The 21,197-nt window shown below is 40.6% G+C and overlaps 1 protein-coding gene across 3 annotated transcripts in view; it reads left to right on the top strand.

Annotated features, from left to right (window-relative positions):
• The first annotated feature begins 3,255 nt into the window (after window positions 1-3,255).
• The window catches only part of TBC1D8 (TBC1 domain family member 8), a 187,785-nt gene continuing 169,843 nt past the window's right edge, over window positions 3,256-21,197 (top strand). For all 3 annotated transcript variants that reach the window (XM_037057271.1, XM_037057270.1, XM_037057269.1), the window contains exon 1: window positions 3,256-3,531. In XM_037057271.1, the coding sequence (XP_036913166.1) occupies window positions 3,405-3,531 (127 nt within the window). In that variant the 5' untranslated portion in view covers window positions 3,256-3,404. The remainder of the gene's footprint in view (window positions 3,532-21,197) is intronic.

Raw genomic sequence — 21,197 nt, 5'->3', positions numbered from 1 at the left:
GCATAACCACATGTGCTTGGGAGGCTGCTAGGACAGGCCCTTCAGTCTTCTCAGTCTGAAAGTATGTGCATGGGCCAAGACCTAGAGATTCTTCATGTTTAAAACATGAGTGAATGTATATGTGGATTATTTCACTTCTAGGAACTTCTGTATGTTTAGTAATAATAGCTGACATTTAATGAGTGCTTATGTGTGTTCCAAGCAATGTACTTAAATAAACACTGGATAGTACATATTTAAAAAGGTGCTATGATTATCTCAATTTTATAGATGAATAGACTGAGACTTACTGAGATTTTTATCTTGCCCAAGGTCAATGTTGCATAGTAAACTAGCAGCAAGAACAAGATTTAGTGTAGGACTGATTCCAGAAGTGTGCCTAAACCACAATGTCATACCTGCTGATTCATTCACCAGATGTACCCTCTCTCCTTGACCTTGTGGCAAATATTGTCCAAGCCCCATTGAGCAACAGCTGTTCTGTGGGTCTTTCTCAATACCTTCCTTGAGGAACTGATCCTTCATTCTGTGTATCCTCACTGTACTCACCATGACCCCCCACTGCACTTTGTGCCTGTTTTCTCTACCTGTGAGTTTTTCAGGGCAAGGCCATCTCCCATTTATATCTGCAATTCCAGCGCCTGCCAGTGTGTCTGACAGGGGCAGGTTCCAGTGAATGTTTCTGAAAGGAATATTTTCTTGCCATCTGTGAGGGCTCTGTCTGCTGTGATGCACACAAATCTTCCTTATTATATCTGACTTCCTTCCTCAGTTTTACTCAGAAGATATGGGTCAGTGACCTTCCAGTTCTGGACCACAGACACTCCTGACCCTTGGGTGGAGGTCCTTTGGTCCTATCACAGGGCTCACAGTGGCCTCGTATTCCAGGCCAGGCCAAGTTTCTGAGCTGATCCTGTTACCATCCAGCAAGTGGTGTCCTGCTGCCTTCTGCCACACTCTAGGCAAAATTCTGGAGGTAAAGGTTTGGTGGTAAAGGAAAAGAGTCTTTATTTAAATGCTACACAATTTTGGGATAACACCTTTCCACATGTATTAATCACTTGAGCCTATGAATTCTTTAGCTCTTTAATTACAGCTCTAATCACTTAGACCACCAATTAAGGCTAAACTCTTTCACACCTGAGTTCTCCTATCATTCTCCTGTTAGTTTTTAATGATCTTATTTCTACAGGGTTAGTTTACAAACTAAAACAACAAAACATACAAAAGCTATGCAACTTTGGAATGGCAAGCTTCTGCCTCAGAGCTTGTTCCCTCTAAAACACCCAAAGAAGAATAACTGGACTACCTTCTACCAGGCCAGCCCTATCCTAGGCTGTGTTAGGGAGTTCCTTCCCATCCAAAATACCATTTATTGGGTGATATAGGCAGCTGCAACACCCAAAGAGGTATCAAGGATACCTCTTCCAGGTATCCTTCTGGCCTATAATACCATGAGCTCTGGAGGAATTCAGCTTTTCAGCCAATTCTGTCCTAGACTTAGGCAACCTTCTCCTGTGGCTCCTCCCTACTCCTCTCCAAAGATCTGATCAGACCCCTCTGTATCAATCCCTCTGATCCTCCTTGGCTCACGGTGAAGAGGTTTCACTCAATTCCCAGGCACCCCGTGGGGAATTTACTTGACTTCTACTTTTCAGTTTTGTCCTAATTAACAGTCGCAATGTGTCAGGGATCCCTTTGTTAAAACCAGAAGGACATTTTGGTGTTTTTTTTTCCTCTTGTTACTGGCAATGTTGGTGAAAATTGGACCTCCATTCTTGGGTTTGGCAAAGAAAGAATTGAGAGACAAGAACACAAATTGTAAGAGGTTTATTTACAGAGATACATAGGTAGTAGAAGTGAGCTAGAGGGGCTCCATAGATTCAGGAAATAAGTTATAGAAGCCATAGAAGGGCTATGGAGCTAGGAGAAGGAAAGGGAAAGGGAATGCTATTTGGGGATAAGAATAGGGAGAAGGGAAAGGCATAGGGCATCACTTCTCAGAGGGAGAGTTCGCTGAGTCCTCTGTCTTCAGGGTTTGAAAGGCTGGGAGTTTAGGATAGGTCTTAGGGGGAGGATCTCAATAATTCTATGCCGATGTGCTAAAACAAATTTTATTCTCCCCCCACCCCACTTCATCTGTCCTTGGGTGTGGCTGGCACAAATGGCACTAGTTGGATTTTTATCTACCTTTCTGAGTAGGGCAATTTAAGCTATTAACCCTTGGAGAGATGTAAACCATTTACTCTTAAGTATCTTCCACTAGGGAAGATAGAATTTTGGGATTCACTAGATGGCTATAAACTGCTTGGCCATTTAACTGTTTAACTACCTGTCTCAGTTTCTCTAGGACACCTGTATGGGCTTACTAGCCTTCCTCACTCTTTTGCTTGGGTGTTGTAGTTAACTGCCTTCCTGAAGAGATGGCTTGGAGGCCCTCCAGCCTGTTCAAGGACAGCTACCCTGTGTCTATTTCTATACCAGCTCTGAGGAAACACTCACTTTTAAAACTCTACCTCCACATTTCTTACAGATTTTCCATACCATCACCTACCATGTTCCCCAGGTTTTCAATTCTCAGAACAAACCCGATTAGTTTCATTCCTGGTAAGGGACCTGCAGCAGTCACCTCATACCCATCCATATTTTTGTGCCCTCAAGGGGAGCTCATTGTTGAGTTCAGTCTGATAGTTGCCTCAGGGTCCTACAAACGGCACTGCCTCTTCAGCAGCTCCCTCGGATCCCTTAACAGATCATCAACGTGTGCTAAACATTAAAAAAATTGGACAAGAATTGTTTTTAATTTTTAATGCTTCTTTTGGGTTATGTAAAAAAATTTCTTGTTATTTTAAGTGTTCTGTTATTACAAACATACCTCGTTTTTCTAGCGTGCATTCTGTCCTGCCAAAGATAAATGCCTCAGGTCCGCCATCCTGCAGCTGTGGAGTACCAGTGGTCTTTCTCCCCTCTCCTCCTGGGCTCAGGATGTTGTGCCATCCCAAGAGGCCTCCTAGCAAGGGCGGAGGAGGAACCAGAGCCCCAGAGCCCTTTGCTGCCTGTGGGGAGGGGAGGAGGACCTGGCAGCAGGGATTGGATTCCCTCCCTTGATCCAGAACTGTGCTCCGAAGAGGCCAGGACTCCGACACCAGGGAGGCCCACGGGAGCCCATGCCGGGTGGAAGCGGCCAAAGGCAGACCAGGATGGGGCTCCAGAAGGCCTGTGGGCGGTGTCTGGGTGGGGCTGTGTGGGGCGGGCTTAGCAGGGAGAGCTGCGCAGGGCTAGCTCCTCCAGCGGTGCTCCCCGGACGCTAGGCACGCAGCGATCGCCGCTACCTCTTCCCGAGCAGGCTCGGCCTTGCGCGGCCAGCGGCCCAGGCAATGTAAGCTGGGGCCCAAGGAGCTGCCATGTGGCTCAAGCCCGAGGAGGTGCTGCTGAAAAACGCCCTGAAGCTGTGGGTGACTCAGAAGAGCAGCTGCTACTTTATCCTGCAGCGGCGCCGGGGGCACGGCGCGGGTGGCGGCCGCCTCACCGGTAAGCAGCGCTCGGGGGCAGGGGACGGGCGCCGAGGCTGGGCCCTAGACCTCGGTCCTCGCGGGACAGAATCGCAGGTGGCGATTTCACAGGAGAGCCTGGGTCGGGGCGGCCTGCTCGGGCTTGTTTTCCTTTTTTTTTTTTTTTTTGCATTTCTCGTGCAAGCCCCCGTTGAGGTTGTGTCGAAAGGACTTGTGGATTCGTGCCATTTTCCAGGCGAGGTTCGAGCCCTCCGTGCCTGGACCAGTGACCTCTAGGAGGTCAGACTTGGCTCAGGAATCCGGAGAGAAACGCTGGCTGGAACGTGACCGGAGGCAGCGAGGGCGGTCCGGGAGGAGCTGTGGGATGCACCCTTGTCCTGCACTGGCTCCGCCACCTGGACGCACCCGAGGCTGCAGGTGGTGCCGTTGTTGGGGTTATGCCTATAACCCATGGATGGGCGCAGCTTGAAAGGCCCTGGCATTCCGGGACTATGGGTAGGACCGGAACAGGTGGGGTGGGGACGGTCTCCACTCCCGAGGGGTGGGGCAGCAGGGGTAGCCGAGGCTGTGCAAATCCCAAGCTCATGGTCTTTGCATAATTGAACATGTCTTCAGTTTCTTCCAAGGAGTGATAGGACAAAACTCAAGTCTGTAAAATTTGTGAAAAACAAAGTATTTCCCCCCTAAAGGTTAACCACTCTCATTGAAAATCAAGCATTTGGGAAAATGTTTTTAACTTTTTAAATTTAATTTATTGGGGTGACATTGTTTAAAAAAATTGTATAGGTTTCAAGCATACAATTCTGTAATACATCACCTGTATATTATATTGTGTGTTCATCACAAGTCTCTTTCAGTCACCATTTGTTCCCCTTATGCTCTCTTCTGCCTGCCTTGTGCTCTTTCCCTCTGGTAATTACCATACTGTTGTCTGTGTCATATATATTTGGGGAAATTGAGGCCAGCGTGCATTAGCTGAACACCTGTTTAAACGGCCCAGTGGAGTTCTGAACCGTGTGGCTCAGTTAGTTGGGCCTTGCAAATGGGTTCATTCCCAGTCAAGGCCCATGCTTGGGTTTTGGGTTCAGTCCGGAGTGCTGAACCCAAAGTCCAGGTGGGTAAGACTGATGGATTGATGTTTCTCTTTCACATTGATATTTCTCTGCTTCTCTTCCTCCCTTTCCTCTTTCTCTAAAAATAAGTGAACGAAGAAAGAAAGAAAGAAAGAAAGAAAGAAAGAAAGAAAGAAAGAAAGAAAGAAAGAAGCCAATGGAGGATTTTCTTGCCATCATAGCCTTTCTTATACAGAGGAGGACACCAGTGCTAGAGATTGAGTTCAAGGGACCAAGGGTGGTTCCTTGGGCTCATTGTTGGTGATTCTTTTGCCCTCTTTTTCAGGGCAAATAAAGTTCAGGGAAATGCGATCAGATTAGTCATTTGGCTCTGAACCTGCAGGACCAGGTGCAAGTTACCCTTTTGTACTTCAGACTCAGAGAAGGGAAAGCAGGCAGAAGGATTCCTTGAGCAGGGCAGATGTCATGAATATCCAGCAGTGGGTGGGAGTTGATCCAATTCTGGATGGGAGAGTGGTGGCGTAGTTGAGGTAATTGGATGAAAGCTGTAGTAGGGTGATCTGTTCTTGTGGTCTGGAGTGGGGATGGATAATTTGGGCAGCAGGTGGGTGTGTTCTGGGAGCTGTTTTAGGCTCTGAGAGAGGCAGTTAGAGGCAGGAGGCCATAGGGGCCTTGTTGGGCCCCTGAACAGCACATTAGCACTTAATGCCTTGAGCTCTTAGAAAATGGAAGTTGGTGACACCTTGTGAGGCCCATCAGAGGCAAAGGGGCCAGAGGAGGGGTTTGTCCCCCCTACCCCACAATAGTATATCTTAATTTTTGGTGCATTAATCACAGTACCTGGCCTATAAATGGTGTCCTTTCATAGAGGGTGAGGACAGGGCTTGAAGATTTGTAAAATGGGAAGACAGAAGGAATGTTTGTCCATTAAGTACTTTCATCCACTTAGTTCACCATACACTGACTGTGGGATGCTCGCACAGCTGCTTTGGAATAAAGGACTTCAGATTATTCATCTAGCAGGAGAGAGATCCAGGCAGGAAGGGCAGAGCCTCAGATCAGATGCCTGATTGAGATTCAGGCCAGCTTTTCATCAGAAGAGTTTGCTTTGTTGTGCAGAGTCTAACTGTGAGGAACTCAAAATGAGATGGTCCCCCTCATAGTACATTCCAAAATCAATCAGGTCTCATGTTGTCACCGGTACTTTGCTTTATTAGAACCTCCTGTTAACTGTAAAAGGATGACAGCTCCTGGGCAGCTGGGTACTACCTCTGGGCATTTAGCCCGGAAGCAAGTAACATGGCTGTGCAGATTGTGCCTCTGAGTTACCACATCCCCTGATCCTAATGGGGCCACTTACCAATGTTGTGAAATCAAAACTGATGTGGCACAGGGAGCAGCTCCATGTAGGTGGTGGTTTTCAGAAATTTTAGAATTCTAATTTGGCAGATTTTCAGCAATTTATTTTAAAGGCTTAAAACTTAGACTGAGTTTATCTATGAAAGTACTGGACACTAACATGATGCGTGTTCCGACCAGTTCTAGGTTTTTCTTTGGAGAGAAGCAAGTAGAGATGATTAAGAGGGGTTGGAAATAAAATGTAAGGGAGCAGTAATGAAGAAGTATCACCTTTCTTTTATTGCAATGCTGAATTTGTAATTAGGTAGAAGGAATTTAAACATATGAGATCATTAGCATTTAAAGTGTTCTAACAAGTTTAAAAATTGTCCTTCCTCAGAAATAGAAGGTTTTGTTTCATTGAGGATTATAATTGGTCTTCGTACTTAAACACACACACTCATTTCCTATACACATCTCTAGTTTTTTTCTTTATAACTTTCTCACGTTTTTTGTGTACAGTATATTTATTTTGTTCATTGTTTCTCCCAATTAATTTTACCAATGACAATGCCTAACATATAGTATATTCTCAGTAGACATTTGGTAGATGAATACATACATGAATGACAGATCTCACTTTTAAAAAAAATGTTGGGTGGGAGTGGAGGCCCAGCTTTTCTGTGTGAGGCTGAGCAAACTACATAGAACAGGAAAATCCCCTCTCTTTTTCTCAGTTTCCTGTTTACCTGGCAGTCTGACTGTGTGGGAAGCTGGAGGGAGTGGATGGGAAACAGAGACCCCCTCCTCTTTTCCTGTAGCTTCTTCCTTTGTGCAGGAAGGATCATGGCACCAATTTATCAGGTAGCCCTTGTTACTACCCTCTGGGACCTGTTTGAAGAAAGAAGATCTTGGGCTCAGAGGCAGTGGTGGGAGGCAGCCACCTTTTCCTCCAGTTAGAGTATGGTGTGGCTGAATACAGTATTATCAGATGTTTCCAAAACTCCCTTGACAGAAGTGATTTTGCTGCTCTGGAAGTTCACTTGGATATGTCTGCAACCCATGGGAATATTTCTTATAACAGTTTAGTCATGTCTGGGAGAACAAAGAGGGATGCATGACATTAGTGCCCTCTCCCCAAGTGTTCTCTGAAGCTCTCAAAATGAGCAGCATAAACTTCAAAGACTATCACCCCCCAGATGTGGGTAGTGAAGGCTAGCCATTTCAGCCTTACTGGGGGACTCTTTAGGAAGAGCTGCAAATGACTGAGAAGCTTGAAGCTTTTAAAGAATTCATTTACTATCTGTGAAGGGATAGGATTTTATGATCTTCACTCCACATTCTGGCAGCATTGGATAAAGGAGGAATTCATTTAAAATGTAAATGGTAAGTCTGATAATATTTTTAGTTTGGTAATTTGATAATATTTTCCATCTATTTTTAAAATTTGAATTAACAATATGAAAATCATCCCTGCTCATATTTGAATAGCTTCTTGTGTGTTGTGTGAGCTATCCCTCACCATTTCTCAGGTTGCTTCTCCTTTATCCCTGCTCTTTAGCACAGACTGTCCAGTGTGTCAGGTGCTTTTCTCTCCTAGGACCTTTACCAGCTGTCCCCTCTCCCTGGGGTGTCCTCACCTACCCCTAAGCCTCTCTGCTGCTCTCCACTTTTTCTCTATAGCACTCATCATTTTTTGTCACTTTGTGGCTTTTGAGCAAACCAGCACATGAGCTCCAGAAGGAAGGTCCCAGGTCAGTGTTTACCATTGTGCCTCCAGTGCTGGAACAGTTTCTGTTACTGGAGCACTCTTGATAAATGAGTGCTCATTTACATGAGCACTCTACATGGATGTCTAAGTAGAATTGATAGATGCGAGCCTTTGAGGTTGAGAAATATTTTGCATTGTCTTGGAAATGGAAATTATGCAGAAAACAGGAACAAATAATACAGAGCATTTCTGTTTCTCACGCCTGCCCTGTGTGCTTGTAAGCACTGATGGTAGTTTGTCAGCTGTACAAGCCCAGCTGTTAGAGCCACCCCTTTGGTAACCTTTATGTAAATGACCTATACAATCTTGAAGGATTTCCCTACTACATCACCAGGAGGCTAACACAGCTCTGTGAATCTGAGTCATTAATATTCTTGAACATTTGATGGGTCTGTTTTTCCACCAAATATTATTGTTTGCTTTCCTTTTTTTACTAAACAAAAAAAAAAAAAAGGAAAGAAAAATAAAAAACAAAATAAATGGCCCCTACAAAGATCTCAGGGAAAGGTACTGTATTTGGTGATTGGTTTTATTCTGAATAGTTACTAATAGGTAATGGACATTGAAATATAATATATAGGATAATAGTTTTCCTGAAAGTTTTAAATGTGAAATATTTTATGTGCAAAGGGGTATATCACGTAAATGTGAACAATAAGTAATAAAATGAACATCATATATCCACCACATGTTACAAAAACTAGAATATTTCGAATGCCTGAGACAACTCTTGTGTGTTTGTGTTTTCCTGATTACAGTCCCCTCCATCCCTTGTGGGCACTACTATCCTGAATTATTATTCAGGTATTATTATTCCCTTGCTTTTATTTGTAGTTTTAACATAATTATCATATGTACCCCTAAAATACATTGTTTACTTTTTTTAAAGTATATTTTATTGATTGTGCTATTACAGTTGTCCCAATTTTTTTTTCTGCTTTATCCCCCTTCCACCCTGTACCCCATCCCACCAGCACCTCCCCTCCCCCTCTTTGTTCATGTCCGTTGGTTGTACATATAATTTCTTTGGCTTTTATATTTCCTATACTATTTTTAACCTTCTTCTGCCTATTTTATGCCTACCAATTATGCTTCTTATTCCCTGTACCTTTTCCCCCCTTCTCCCCCCGCCATTGATAACCCTGCATGTGATCTCCATTTCTGTGATTCTGTTCCTTTTCTAATTGTTTGCTTAGTTTTCGTTTTTTAGGTTCAGTTGTTGATAGTTGTGAGTTTGTTGCCATTTTACTGTTCATAGTGTTTATCTTCTTTTTCTTAGATAAGTCCCTTTAATATTTCCCTTATCTGGGAATCACTTTATCTGCCCTTCCATTCTAAATGATAGCTTTGCTGGATAGGTCCTTGCCTTTCATGACTTTGAAAAGTTCTTTCCAGCCCTTTCTTGCCTGTAAGGTTTCTTTTGAGAAATCAGCTGATAGTCTTATGGGAAGTTCTTTGTAGGTAACTGTCTCCTTTTCTCTTGCTGCTTTTTAAAAAATATTTTATTTATCTTTAGAGGGGAAGGAAAGGAGAGAGGGAGAGAAATATCAATGTATGGTTGCCTCTCGTGTGTCCCCTGCTGGGAACTGGCCTGCAGTCCAGGCATGTGCCCTGACTGGGAATCGTACCTCTATCGTGTGGTTCACAGGCCTGTGCTCAATCCACTGAGCTACGCCAGCCAGGGCTTGCTTTTCCTCTTATGGCATCGCTATGATTCAGATATTGGAGCTCTTAAAGTTGTCCCAGGGGTTCCTAAGCTTGTCCTCATTTTTTTGAATTCTTTTTTTCTTCATTCTGTTCCAGGCGGGTGTTTATTTCTAACTTTTGTTCCAAATTGTTGATTCGAGTCCTGATTTTCTTCCCTTTGTTGTTGGTTCCCTATATATTTTGCTTTATTTCACTTTGGGTAGCTTTAATTTTTTTCCTTCATTTTGTGACTGAGCTCAATTCTGTAGTCATCTTGATTGCCAGTGTTTTGAACTCTGCAGCATATAGATTGTCGCTGTCCTCATTGCTTAGCTCTCTTTCTGGAGTTTTGATCTGTTCTTTCATTTGGGCCATATTTCTTTGTTTCTGTGCACCTTATGTTGTAAGGGGCAGAGCCTTAGGTATTCACTGGGATGGGACAACCCTCTTTGCTGTGTTGTAGTGCTGTCTGTGGGGGAGGGGTCTGAGAGGGAAAAATGCTGCTGGCTTGCTCTGCTCCAGCCCCACTTTGCAACAAACTCGCCTGTGAGACTGGGAGTTGTCCGTCCGCCCCCCCACCCNCCGCCCCCCCCCCCCCCCCCCCCCGCTTTCAAAATCCCCACAGGATTCCATAGCTAGAGGTTTTGAGTCCTCATTTCCCAGTCAGCCCAGCCCCCCCTCACCCTTGTGGTTTGCCACCTTGCTGCAGGTCCTCTCTGCCTGGATGCTGGTCTCGGCCCCTCCTACCAGTGTGGATGAATGTTTCTTTAACTCCTTGGTTGTCAGAGTTCCATGCAGTTTGATTTTCTGGCAGTCTGATGTTTTATTGTTTTTAAATTGGTTGTTATCCTTTTGTTTTTGCAAGGAAGTGAAGCATTTCTACCTATATCTCCATCTTGGTGGGAACTCCTCCATTGTTTAGTTTTGTATGCCTTTATAACTTTATACAACATGAGTTGTACTTTGTATTTTTCTGAAGCTTATTTTTCCACTACCCCTTTTATATTTTACATATATATATGTGTATTTATATACAGTTGTGCTTTGGTATCTATGGGGTATTCATCTTCTGTGAATACCAAAATTCACAGATGCTCAAGTCCTTTATATAAACTAATGTAGTATTTGCATACAACGTAGTCACATTCTCCTATATACTTCTCTTTTTTAACTTTATTTTTATTGTTGACCCTACTACAAATGCCCCCATTTGCCCTCCCTGCCCCCCTGCTTTACCCCTCTACACCAAGCCCCTGCTCCCCTCCACCCCTTTTCTTCTGGCCATCACCATACTATTGTCCATGTCTATTTCTAATGCATATATGTTCTTTTCTAATCCCTTCACCTTCTTTCTTTCAGTCCCCCAAACCCCCAACCCATCTGACAGCTGTTAGTCTGTTTCATATATCCATGCTACAGTGTCTATTTTATCAGTTTATTTTGTTTATTAGATTCCACATATAAGTGAGATCATATAACTGGCTTATTTCACTTAGCATAATAATCTCTAGGTCCATTCATGTTGTCACAAAAGGTAAGGGTTCCTTCTTTTTTATTGCTGCCTAGCAATAAAAAGTTCCTTTATGTACCATACCTTTTTTATTCACTCATCTACTGATGGTCACTAGGGCTATTTCCAGATCCTGGCTATTGTAAATAACACTGCTATAAATTTTTTCAAATTCGTGTTTCGAGATTCTTAGGATATATTCCCAGAAGTGGGATTGCTGTGTCAAAAAGCAGTTCCATTTTTAATTTTTTGAGGAAACATCATACTGTTTTCCACAATGGCTGTACCAGCCTTCTTTCCCATCAACAGTGCACTAGGGTTCCCTTTTCTCCACATCTTCATTAGCACTTGTTGTTTGTGGATTCATTGATGATAATAATTTTATCAGGTATGAGATATCTTGACATGGTTTTAATTTGCATCTCTCTGATGATAGTGATGTTGACCATTTTTTCATATGTCTATTGGCCATCATACAGATCTAAGAAGTGTCTATTAGAGTCCTTTGCCTATTTTTTAATTGGATTCTTTGTCTTCCTGGTGTCGAACAGTATAAGTTCTTTATATATTTGGGAAATAAACCCGTTATCATATGTCTCAGTGGAAAATATATTCTCCCAAAGGGTAGACTCCCTTTTCATTTTGTGGATGTTTTGTTTCTTTTGCTCTGCAAAAGCTTTTTAGTTTGATGTAGTCCCATTTGTTTACTTTCTCCTTTGTTTCCCTTGCCTGAGGAGGTATATTGGCAAAAATATGGCTATATGAGATGTCTGAGATTTTATTGCCTATATTTTCTTGTAGGATTTTTCTGGATTCATGACTTACATTTAAGCCTTTTATCCATTTTGCATTTATTCTTGTGTATGGTGTAGGTTGGTGGTCTAGTTTCATTATTTCCCATATAGCTGTCCAATTTTTCCAAACACTATTTATTGAAGAGACTGTCTTTACTCCATTGTATTCTCTTGCCTCCTTTGTCAAATGTTAATTGACTGTAAAGACATGGGTTTATTTCTGGGCTCTCTGTTCTGTTCCACTGATCTATATGCCAGGCTGTTTTGATTGCAATGGCCTTGTAGTATAGTTTGATATCTGGTATTGTGATACCTCCCAATTAGTTCTTTTTTCTCCAGATTGTTGAGGGTATTTGGGGTCCTTTTGGTTTCAAATAAATTTTTGAAATATTTGTTTTAGATCTGCAAAATATGCCATTGGTATTTTGATAGGGATTGCATTGAATCTGTGGATTGATTTTCCTATGCAATCTATGGGTAGTATGTACATTTTAATGATGTCAATTCTTCCAATCCAAGAACAGGGCATATACTTCCACTTATTTGTACCTTCCTCAGTTTCTTCAGTGTCCTATAGTTTCTGAGTACAGGTCTTTTATGTACTTGATTAAATTTATTCCCAGGTATATCTTACTGTTTTTTGTGCAATAATAAATAGGATTGTTTTCTTAATTTCTTTTTCTGATAGTTCATTATTGATGTATAAGAATGCCTCTGATTTCTGAATATTAATTTTGTGTATTGCTACTTTGCCAAATTCATTTATTAGATCTAGTAGTGTGGAGGGGTTTTTTTGGTGAATTCTTTAGGGTTTTTTATGTACAATATCATGTCATCTGCAAATAATGGCAGTTTTACTTCCGCCTTTCCAGTTTGGATGCCTTTTATTTCTTCCTGTATGCTCGCTGTGGCTAGGACTTCCAATACAGTCTTGAATAAAAGTGGTGAAAGTGGACATCCCTGTCTTGTTCTTGATCTTAAGGTAAGCGCTTTTAGTTTTCGCCCGTTGAGTATAATGTTGGCAGTAGGTTTTTCATATATGGCCTTTATTATGTTGAGTTATGATCCTTCTATTCCCACTTTGCTGAGAGGTTTTTTCATAAATGGTTGCTGGATTTTATCAAAGGGTTAATCTGTATCTATTGATATGATCATGTGATTTTTATCTGTCATTTTGTTTATATGATGAATCAGGTTTGTGAATGTTGTACCAACCTTGCATTCCCATAATAAATTGCACTTGATTTTGACATATGATATTTTTAATGTATTGCTATATTCAGCTTGCTAATATTTTGTTGAGTATTTTAGTGTCTATGTTCATCAGAGACATTGGCTTATAATTTTTTTGTTTATACTGTCTTCATCTGGTTTTGGGATTAGGATAATACTGGCCTTGTGAAAACAGTTTGGAAACCTTCCGTTCTCTTGAATTGTTTGGAATAGTTTGCGTAGGATCAGTATTAGTTCTTCATTGACCGTTTGGTAAAAATTGCCGGTGAAACCATCTAGTGTAGGACTTTTGTTTCCTGATAGTGTTTTTTTAGGTTTTTAAAATTTATTTTATTTAGTTTTTTATTGTTGTTCATTATAGTTTTCTGCCTCCCCCACTTCCCTACCATCCCAGCTCTCCCCACCTCCTTCCCCTGTTTCCACCACCCTTGTTACTATCTTTATGTAAACCCTTCACCCTTTTCCCCCATTATCCCCCTCTCCCACCTGGCAATTCCCCCTCTCCCCTCTGGTCACTGTCAGCCTGTTCTCTATTTTAGTGTCTTTGGTTGTATTTTGCTTGCTTGTTGGTTTTGTTGATTAGGTTCCAGTTAAAGGTGAGATCACATAGTATTTGTTTCACCACCTGGCTTATTACTTAGCGTAATGCTCTTCAGTTCCATCCATGCTGTGGCAAAGGGTAGAAGTTCCTTCTTTCTTTCTGCTGTGTAGAATTCTGCTGTGTAAATGTACCATAGTAGTTTTTTTATCCATTAATTTACTGATGGGCACTTAGGTTGCTTCCAGCACTTGACTATTGTAAATCGTGGTGCTATGAACATTGGGGTGCATAGGTTCTTTTGAATTGGTGTTTCATGGTTCTTAGGATATAATCCTAGCAGTGGAATTGCCAGGTAAAAAGAGAGATCCATTTTTAGTTTTCTGAGGAAATTCCATACTGTTTTCCACAGTCTGCATTCCTACAAACAGTGCACTAGGATTCCCTTTTCTCCACAACATCTCCAATACTTGTTTGTTGCTTTGTTTATGATGGTCGTTGTCAACAGTGTGAAGTGGTATCTCATTGTGGTTTTAATTTGCATCTCTCTGATAGCTAGTGATGCTGAGCATCCTTTCATGTGTCTCTGGACCCTCTGTATGTCCTCCTTGGAGAAGTGTCTGTTGTAGTCCTTTGCCCATTTTTTAATTGGGTTGCTTGTCTTCTTAGAGTGGAGTTATGTGAGTTCCTTATATGTTTTGAAAATCAATCCCTTGTCTGAGGTATCATTGGCAACTATGTTTTCCAATATGGTTGGGTCCCTTTTCATTTTAATGCTGTTTTCTTTAGGGGTGCAGAAGCTTTTTATTTTGATGAGATCCTATTTGTTTATTCTTTCCTTTATGTCCCTTGCTCTAGGGGACATATCAGTGAAAATATTACTGTGTGGAATAGCTGAGATTTTCCTGCCTATGTTCTCCTCTAGGACTTTAATGGTGTCACAACTTATATTTAAATCTTTTACCCACTTTGAATTTATTTTTGTGTATGATGTAACTTGGTGATCAATCATTATTTTTTGCATGTAGCTGTCCAGATCTCCCAACACCATTTGTTGAAGAGGCTATTTTTTTCCACCATTTCATGCTGCTGTCTCCTTTGTCAGATACTAATTGACCGTAGAGACTTGGATTTATTTCTCTGTTCTCTTTCTGTATCACTGGTCCATGTGTCTGTTCTTATGCAGTACCAGTCTATTTTGATTACAGTGGCCTTGTAATACATTTTGATATCAGGTATCGTGATCCCTCCTACTTTGTTCCTCTTTCTCCAAATTGCTGCAGCTAATTGGGGTCAATTATGGTTCTATATAAATGTTTGGAAATGTTTGTTCTATGTCTGTGAAATTTGTCATTGGTACTTTAATAGGTATTGCATTGAATCTGTAAATTGCTTTGGGTAGTGGGACATTTTGATGATGTTAATTCTTCCAATGCATGAACATGGTATATGTTTTTATTTGTTTGTGTCTTCTTTAATTTCTTTCTTCAGTGTTGTGTAGTTTTCTGAGTACAGGTCTTCACCTCCTTGGTTAGGTTTATTCTTAGGTATATTATTTTTCTTGTTGGTAAATCATGTGGGATTTTTTCTTCATTTCTGTATCAGATATTTCGCTGTTGGTGTACAAAAATACCTTTGATTTCTGAATCTTTACTTTGTATCTCGCTGTTTTGCCAAATTCATTTATTAGGTCAAACAGTTTTTTTGGCGGAGTCTATAGGATTTTCAATGTATACTATCATGTCATCTGCAAACAATGACAGTTTTGTTTTCTCTTTTCCAATTTGGATGCCTTTTATTTCTTTTTCTTGTCTGATTGCTGTGGCTAGGACTTTGAATACTATGTTGAATGGAAGTGATGAAAGTAAACAACCTTGTCTTCTTGTTCCTGATCTTAATGGGAAAGCTCTAAGTTTTTGCTCACTGTGTATGATGTTGGCTCTAGGTCTCTCGTATATGGCCTTTATTATGTTAAGGTATGCTCCCTCTACTCCTACTTTCCTGAGTGTTTTTATGGGTGTTGTGCATTATCAAATGCTTTTCCCCTATCTATTGATAAAATTATGTGGGTTTTGACTTTTGTTTATTTTGTGTGATGTATTACATATATTGATTTGTGAATATTGTACCATTCTTGCATGATACCATTGATACCATTCTTACAATGGTACCATTGTACCATTATAATGGTACAATCATTATAATGGTACAATCCCTGGGCTGAATGCCACTTGATTATGGTGTATGATGTTTTTAATGTATTGTTGGATTTGATTTGCCAGTATTTTGTTGAGGATTTTAGTGTCTAAGTTATCAGCAATATTGGCCCGAAGTTTTCTTTCTTGTGTCTTTATCTGGTTTTGTGATTATGATGATGCTGGTGTCATAAAAAAAATTGGGAGTCTTCCATGTTTTTGGATTTTTTTTGGAGTAGGCTATGAAGGAGAGTGGTTAGCTCTTCCTTAAATGCTTTGTAGAGGTCTCCTGTGAAACCATCTGGTCCAGGGTTCTGTGTGCTGGGAATTTTTTTATTCCTGCTTCAATTTCGTCAGCTGTTATTGGTCTCTTCAGGCTTTCTGCTTCTTCTTCATTGAGTTTTGGAAGATTATATTTTTATAGATACTGCTCACTTCACCCAGGTTTTCAAATTTTGGCATATAGATGTTCATAGTAGTTTCTTACAATCCTGTGTATTTCTGTGGTGTCAGTTGTAATCTCTCCTCTTTCATTTTTTATTGTGTTTATTTGGGTCCTCTCTCCTTTTCTCGATGAGCCTACTTAAAGGCTTGTTGATTTTGTTTATCTTTTCAAAAAACCAGCTCCTGGATTCATTGATCCTTAAAATTGTGCTTTTAGTCTCTATGTCATTTAATTCTGCTCTGATCTTGGTTGTTTCCCTCCTTGTACTTGCTCTGGGCTGTCTTTGTTGTTCTTCAGGTTCTTGTAGGTCTGGGGTTAGGTCGTTTATTTGAAATGTTTCTATCTTTTTTAGGTAGGACTGTATCACTATAAACTTTCCTCTCAGGACTGCCTTTTCTGTATCCCATAAGTTTTCGGTTGTTGTGAGTTCATTTTCATTTGTTTCCAGAAACTTTTTGATTTCTTCCTTGATCTCTTTCTTGACCCATTCATTGTTTAATGACATGCTATTCAATTTCCATGAGTTTGAGTGTTTTTGAGTTTTTTCCTTGAGGTTGTTTTCCAGTTTTAGTTCCTTGTGGTCAGAGAAAATGATTGATATGATTTCAATGTTTTTGCATTTGTTGAGGCTTCTTTTGTGTCCTATCATGTGGTCTGTCTTTGAAAATGTTAGATCCGTATTTGAAAAGAATGTATATTTTGCTTCTTTTGGATGAAAGGCTCTATATACATCAGTTAAGTTCATTTGATCTAGGACATTGTTCAATGCCACAATATCTTTGTTGATACTTGTTTGGAAGATCTACTCATTTTTGACAGTGGGGTGTTGAAATCCCCTACTATAATTGTATCGCTGTCAGTATCTTTCTTGAAGTCCTTCAAGATTTTCTTTATGTATTTGGGTGCCCCTATGTTGGATGCATATATATTTATAATGCTTATGTCTTCTTAGTGGATTTGTTGTTTTGAGTATTATGAAGTGACCTTCTGGGTCTTTTTTTATGGTCCTTTTTTTGAGGTCTATTTTGTGTAATATATGAGTATTTCTACCTCAGCTTTTTTTCCATTTTCTTTTTTTGGAATATTTGTTTCCAGCCTTTTACTTTAAGTCTATGTAGGTCTTTTGTTCTGATGTCGGTCTCTTGTAGGCAGCATATTTGTGGGTCATGCTTTCTTATCCATTCAGGTATTTAATATCTTTTGATTGGCATATTTAATCCATTTATGTTTAAAGTTATTATTAATAGGCACTTATTCATTGCCATTTTTTGTACCCATATTCCTCTCTCTCTCACTGTTTTCCTTCCTTTTCTTAAAGTAGTCTCTATAGCATCTCTTGCAGAGCTGGTATGTTGGAGGTGTATTCTTTCAGACTTCTTTTGTGTCAGAAGCTCCTTATTTGGCCTTCCATTTTATTATTTATTTATTTATTTAAAATATGTTTTATGGATTATGCCATTACAGTTGCCCCATTTCCCCCTTTCATTCCCCTGCACACCCCTCCCATCCACATTCTCCCCTTTAGTTCATGTCTGTGTGTCACAAGTTCTTTAGCTTCTACATTTCCCATACTATTCTTACCCTCCCCCTGTCTATTTTCTACCTACTGTCTATGCTACTTATTCTCTGTACCTTTTTCCCCTTTCCCCATTTCCACCCCCCTGTTGCTAACCCTCCATGTAATCTCCATTTCTGTGGTTCTGCTCCTGATCTAGCTGTCCTCTTAGTTTCCTTTTGTTTTAGGTGTGGTTATTAATAACTGTGAGTTTGCTGTCCTTTCACTGTTAATTTTTTAAATCTTTTTCTTGGAAAAGTCCCTTTAACATTTCATATAATAAGGGGTCGGTTATGTTGAATTCCTTGAATTTGACCTTATCTGAGAAGCACTTTATCTGTCCTTTCATTCTAAATGAAAGCTTTGCTGGCTAGAGCAATCTTGGATGTAGGTCTTTGGATTTCATGAGTTGGAATACTTCTTTCCAGCCCCTTCTTGCCTGTAAGGTCTCTTTTGAGAAATCAGCTGACAGTCTGATGGGCACTCCTTTGTAGGTGACTATGCCCTTATCTCTTGCTGCTTCTAGGATTCTCTCCTTCATTTTAATCTTGGCTAATGTAATTATGATATGTCTTGGTGTGTTTCTCCTTGGATCCACCTTTTTGGGGACTCTCTGAGCTTCCTGGACTTCCTGGAAGTCTATTTCCTTTGCCAGAATGAGGAAGTTCTCCTTTATTATTTGTTCAAATAAGTTTTCCACTCATGGCTGTTCCTCTTCCCCTTCTAGTACCCCTGTAATTCAGATGTTTAAATATTTAAAGCTATCCTGGAAGTTCCTAAGCCTCTCCTCATTTTTTAAAATTCTTGTTTCTTCATTCTTTTCTGTTTGGTTGTTTCTTCCTTCCTTCTCCTCCACTCCATTGATTTGAGTCCCAGTGGTCTTTCCATCACTATTGGTTTCCATCACTATTTTGCATTGTGCTTCATTTCACTTAGTGTAGCCTTCATTCTTTCATCTAATTTGCAACTAAAATCAACCAGTTCTGTGGGCATCTTGATCACCAGTGTTTTGAACTGTGCATATGATAGGTTGGCTATCTCTTTGTCACTTAGAAGTATTGGCTCTGGGGCTTTGAGTTGTTTTCTGCTTGAGCCATAATGTTTTGGTCTGTTTGTTCCTGTTATGTATGAGGGGCAAAGGCTTAGGTGTTCACCAGGGCAGGTCAACCCAGTCACTGGGTTGTGAAGCTCTATGTGGGGGTGGGGTCAGAGAGGTAGCTGTGGCGTTTATTCTGCTCTCTCTCGGACTTCGATCCCCTCTTCTGCTTCCTACAAGCAAATTGGGCCCTTCTGGTGCTGGTTCCTGGGTATGTGTGCTTGTGTACGTTCTAGGACCCTGTGGGTCTCCCCAGAAACCCTCCTGTGAGGCTGGGTGCCTCTTCCGGCACTTCAACCCCTGAAAGTTTTTCCAGTTGGTGCTTTTAGGCTTTATTTCCTGTCGCTGTGGCTCAGGGTTGCACAGTCTGTCTCACTGACCATTTTTAAACTTGCCTGGTTTATCTGCAGGCAACTGTGTTTCTGCAGTCAGTCAGCTACCTTGTGCGCCTCACTGGGTTTGCCTGATTTGTCCGCAGACCCAGTTCTGCCGGCCACCGCCTCTTCTTCCTGGGACCTCTGTCCACCAGCCTCCAACTTCGCCCTTCTTCCTTGTCTGGATGAATGGTTTGTTGTTGTTGGACTTCGGTAAAGTTCAATTTTCTGTCTGTTTTGGTTGTGTTTTTGTTTCTAAATCTTTCTTGTCATTAAATTTGGTTGTGGGAGGAAGTACAGTATGCCTCCATCTTGGCCGAAAGCTGGCCTTCCATTTTAATTGAGATCCTTGCTGGGTAGAGTAGTCTTCATTTAAGGCCTCTGGTTTTCATTACAGGCTTTTCATTAAGGCCTCTTTTGGCTTGGAACTTTTTTATTGAGAAGTCAACACTAGACTTATTGGGGCTCTGTAGTGTGTTACTTCCTATTTCTCTCTTGCTGCCTTTAAGATTCTCTTTTTGTCTTGGAATTTTGCCATTTTAATTATGATGAGTCTTAAAGTTTGCCTCTTGGGGTTCCTCTTGATTGGAATTCTCTGGTTTCCTGGATGTGTGTGACTTTTTCTTTCATCAAATAGGGAAGTTTTCCATCATTACTTTTTCAAACAGGTTTTCTATCCCTTTGCTCTTCTCCTCCTTCTGGTATCCCTCTTACATGGGTATTGTTATGTTTCATGTTGTCCTGTAGCTTCCTTACTGCCTGTTCATTCTTATTGTGTCTCTTTTCCTTTTCTTGCTGTATCTGGGTGTTTTTTTCTACTTGGTCCTGCAATGCGCTGATTTGATCCTCTGCTTCATCGAGTCTGCTTGCAATTCCTTCTAATTCGTTTTTCATTTCCAAGATTGTATTGTTCATTTCTTCTTGTTTTTGTTTATAGTTTCTATTTCCTTTTTCATTCTGATGTAGTTTTCACTCAGTTCCTTGTAGTTGAATATGAGTTCCTCAAGCATCTTTGTAACCATTATTATGAATTCTATATTTGATAGTTTGGTTACCTCCATTTCATTTAGCTCTTTTAGTGGGGAGTCTTCCTTTCCTTTTGATGGCATGTTCTTCTTTTTCTTCCCATTTTAGGTGACTCTTTTTGTTTGTTTCTGGCCTTCCTGATGTTTCGCTTTGTTAGCTGACTTTGTAGGATGAACTTGTTTGGTAGGAATTCTGTGAGGTTCAATGATTTGGTCTCTTTGATCTCATTATCTGGATCCTCTAGGTTTGCCCTTCTGTTTGTGTGGGCTCTCTTGTTTTACTTGGGTTTTTCCCTTTTGGTGGTTTCTCTGTTGGTGGTTTTTCTCCTCCAGCAGTTGTACTGATGTTTGCAGCTCCTACCTATTCTTGTATGTGATCGGTGGCACGAGGTAGGCAAGATGGATTGAGACAGCAGGAGAGTATTTTATGGGATTTAAAGTACCAGCAAGCAGAGAAGAGATAGGAGATTCTTTGAATAAGTATAGCGTTAACTCTGGTATTTTGTGCAACTAGCCTGTTTTTATAAAAGGTGAAAGAGAGGTAAGACTCTTGTTAGAGAGGGGAAGGATTGTGAGCTGTATCTAGAAAACAGAGTGCTTGTGCCAGTTTAGGTGGTGAGATTAAAGGATAGAAAGTAGGCATAGTGTGAGTGAGAGTAGAATTAACCACAATAATAATAATGGTGAGGATTAAGGTGAAGTGAGCTAAGATCATGGAGGGTTGCTGAGTAGTATGTACAATTGTATGGAACAAGAATTATTTGTAATAGTACTGGGACAACAATAATATGACAATAAGTATATGATTTGGATAACCAGAATATAAAGTACCCGATCAAGATTTGTGTGTTATTGGAACACAGTGAAGTGAAAGAAGGAAAATTAAAATATAGTAAGGAGAGAATAAGGAAAACCAGTCAAACAATGCAATTAAACAGAGAAATAAAACAAGGAAAACTAAACATAAGGAAGAGAAATTTAAAAAATACTAATAAAATAAAGGTGGCAAAATAATAAAAAATGATAATACACATAAGCCATAAAATGTGAGC

Source organism: Sturnira hondurensis, unplaced genomic scaffold (assembly GCF_014824575.4).
Source record: "Sturnira hondurensis isolate 20B ecotype Veracruz unplaced genomic scaffold, ASM1482457v3 Scaffold0009664, whole genome shotgun sequence".
Classification (NCBI taxonomy): domain Eukaryota; kingdom Metazoa; phylum Chordata; class Mammalia; order Chiroptera; family Phyllostomidae; genus Sturnira; species Sturnira hondurensis.
The sequence above is the reverse complement of the archived record's forward strand: the minus strand, read 5'-3'. Positions and strand labels throughout refer to the sequence as shown.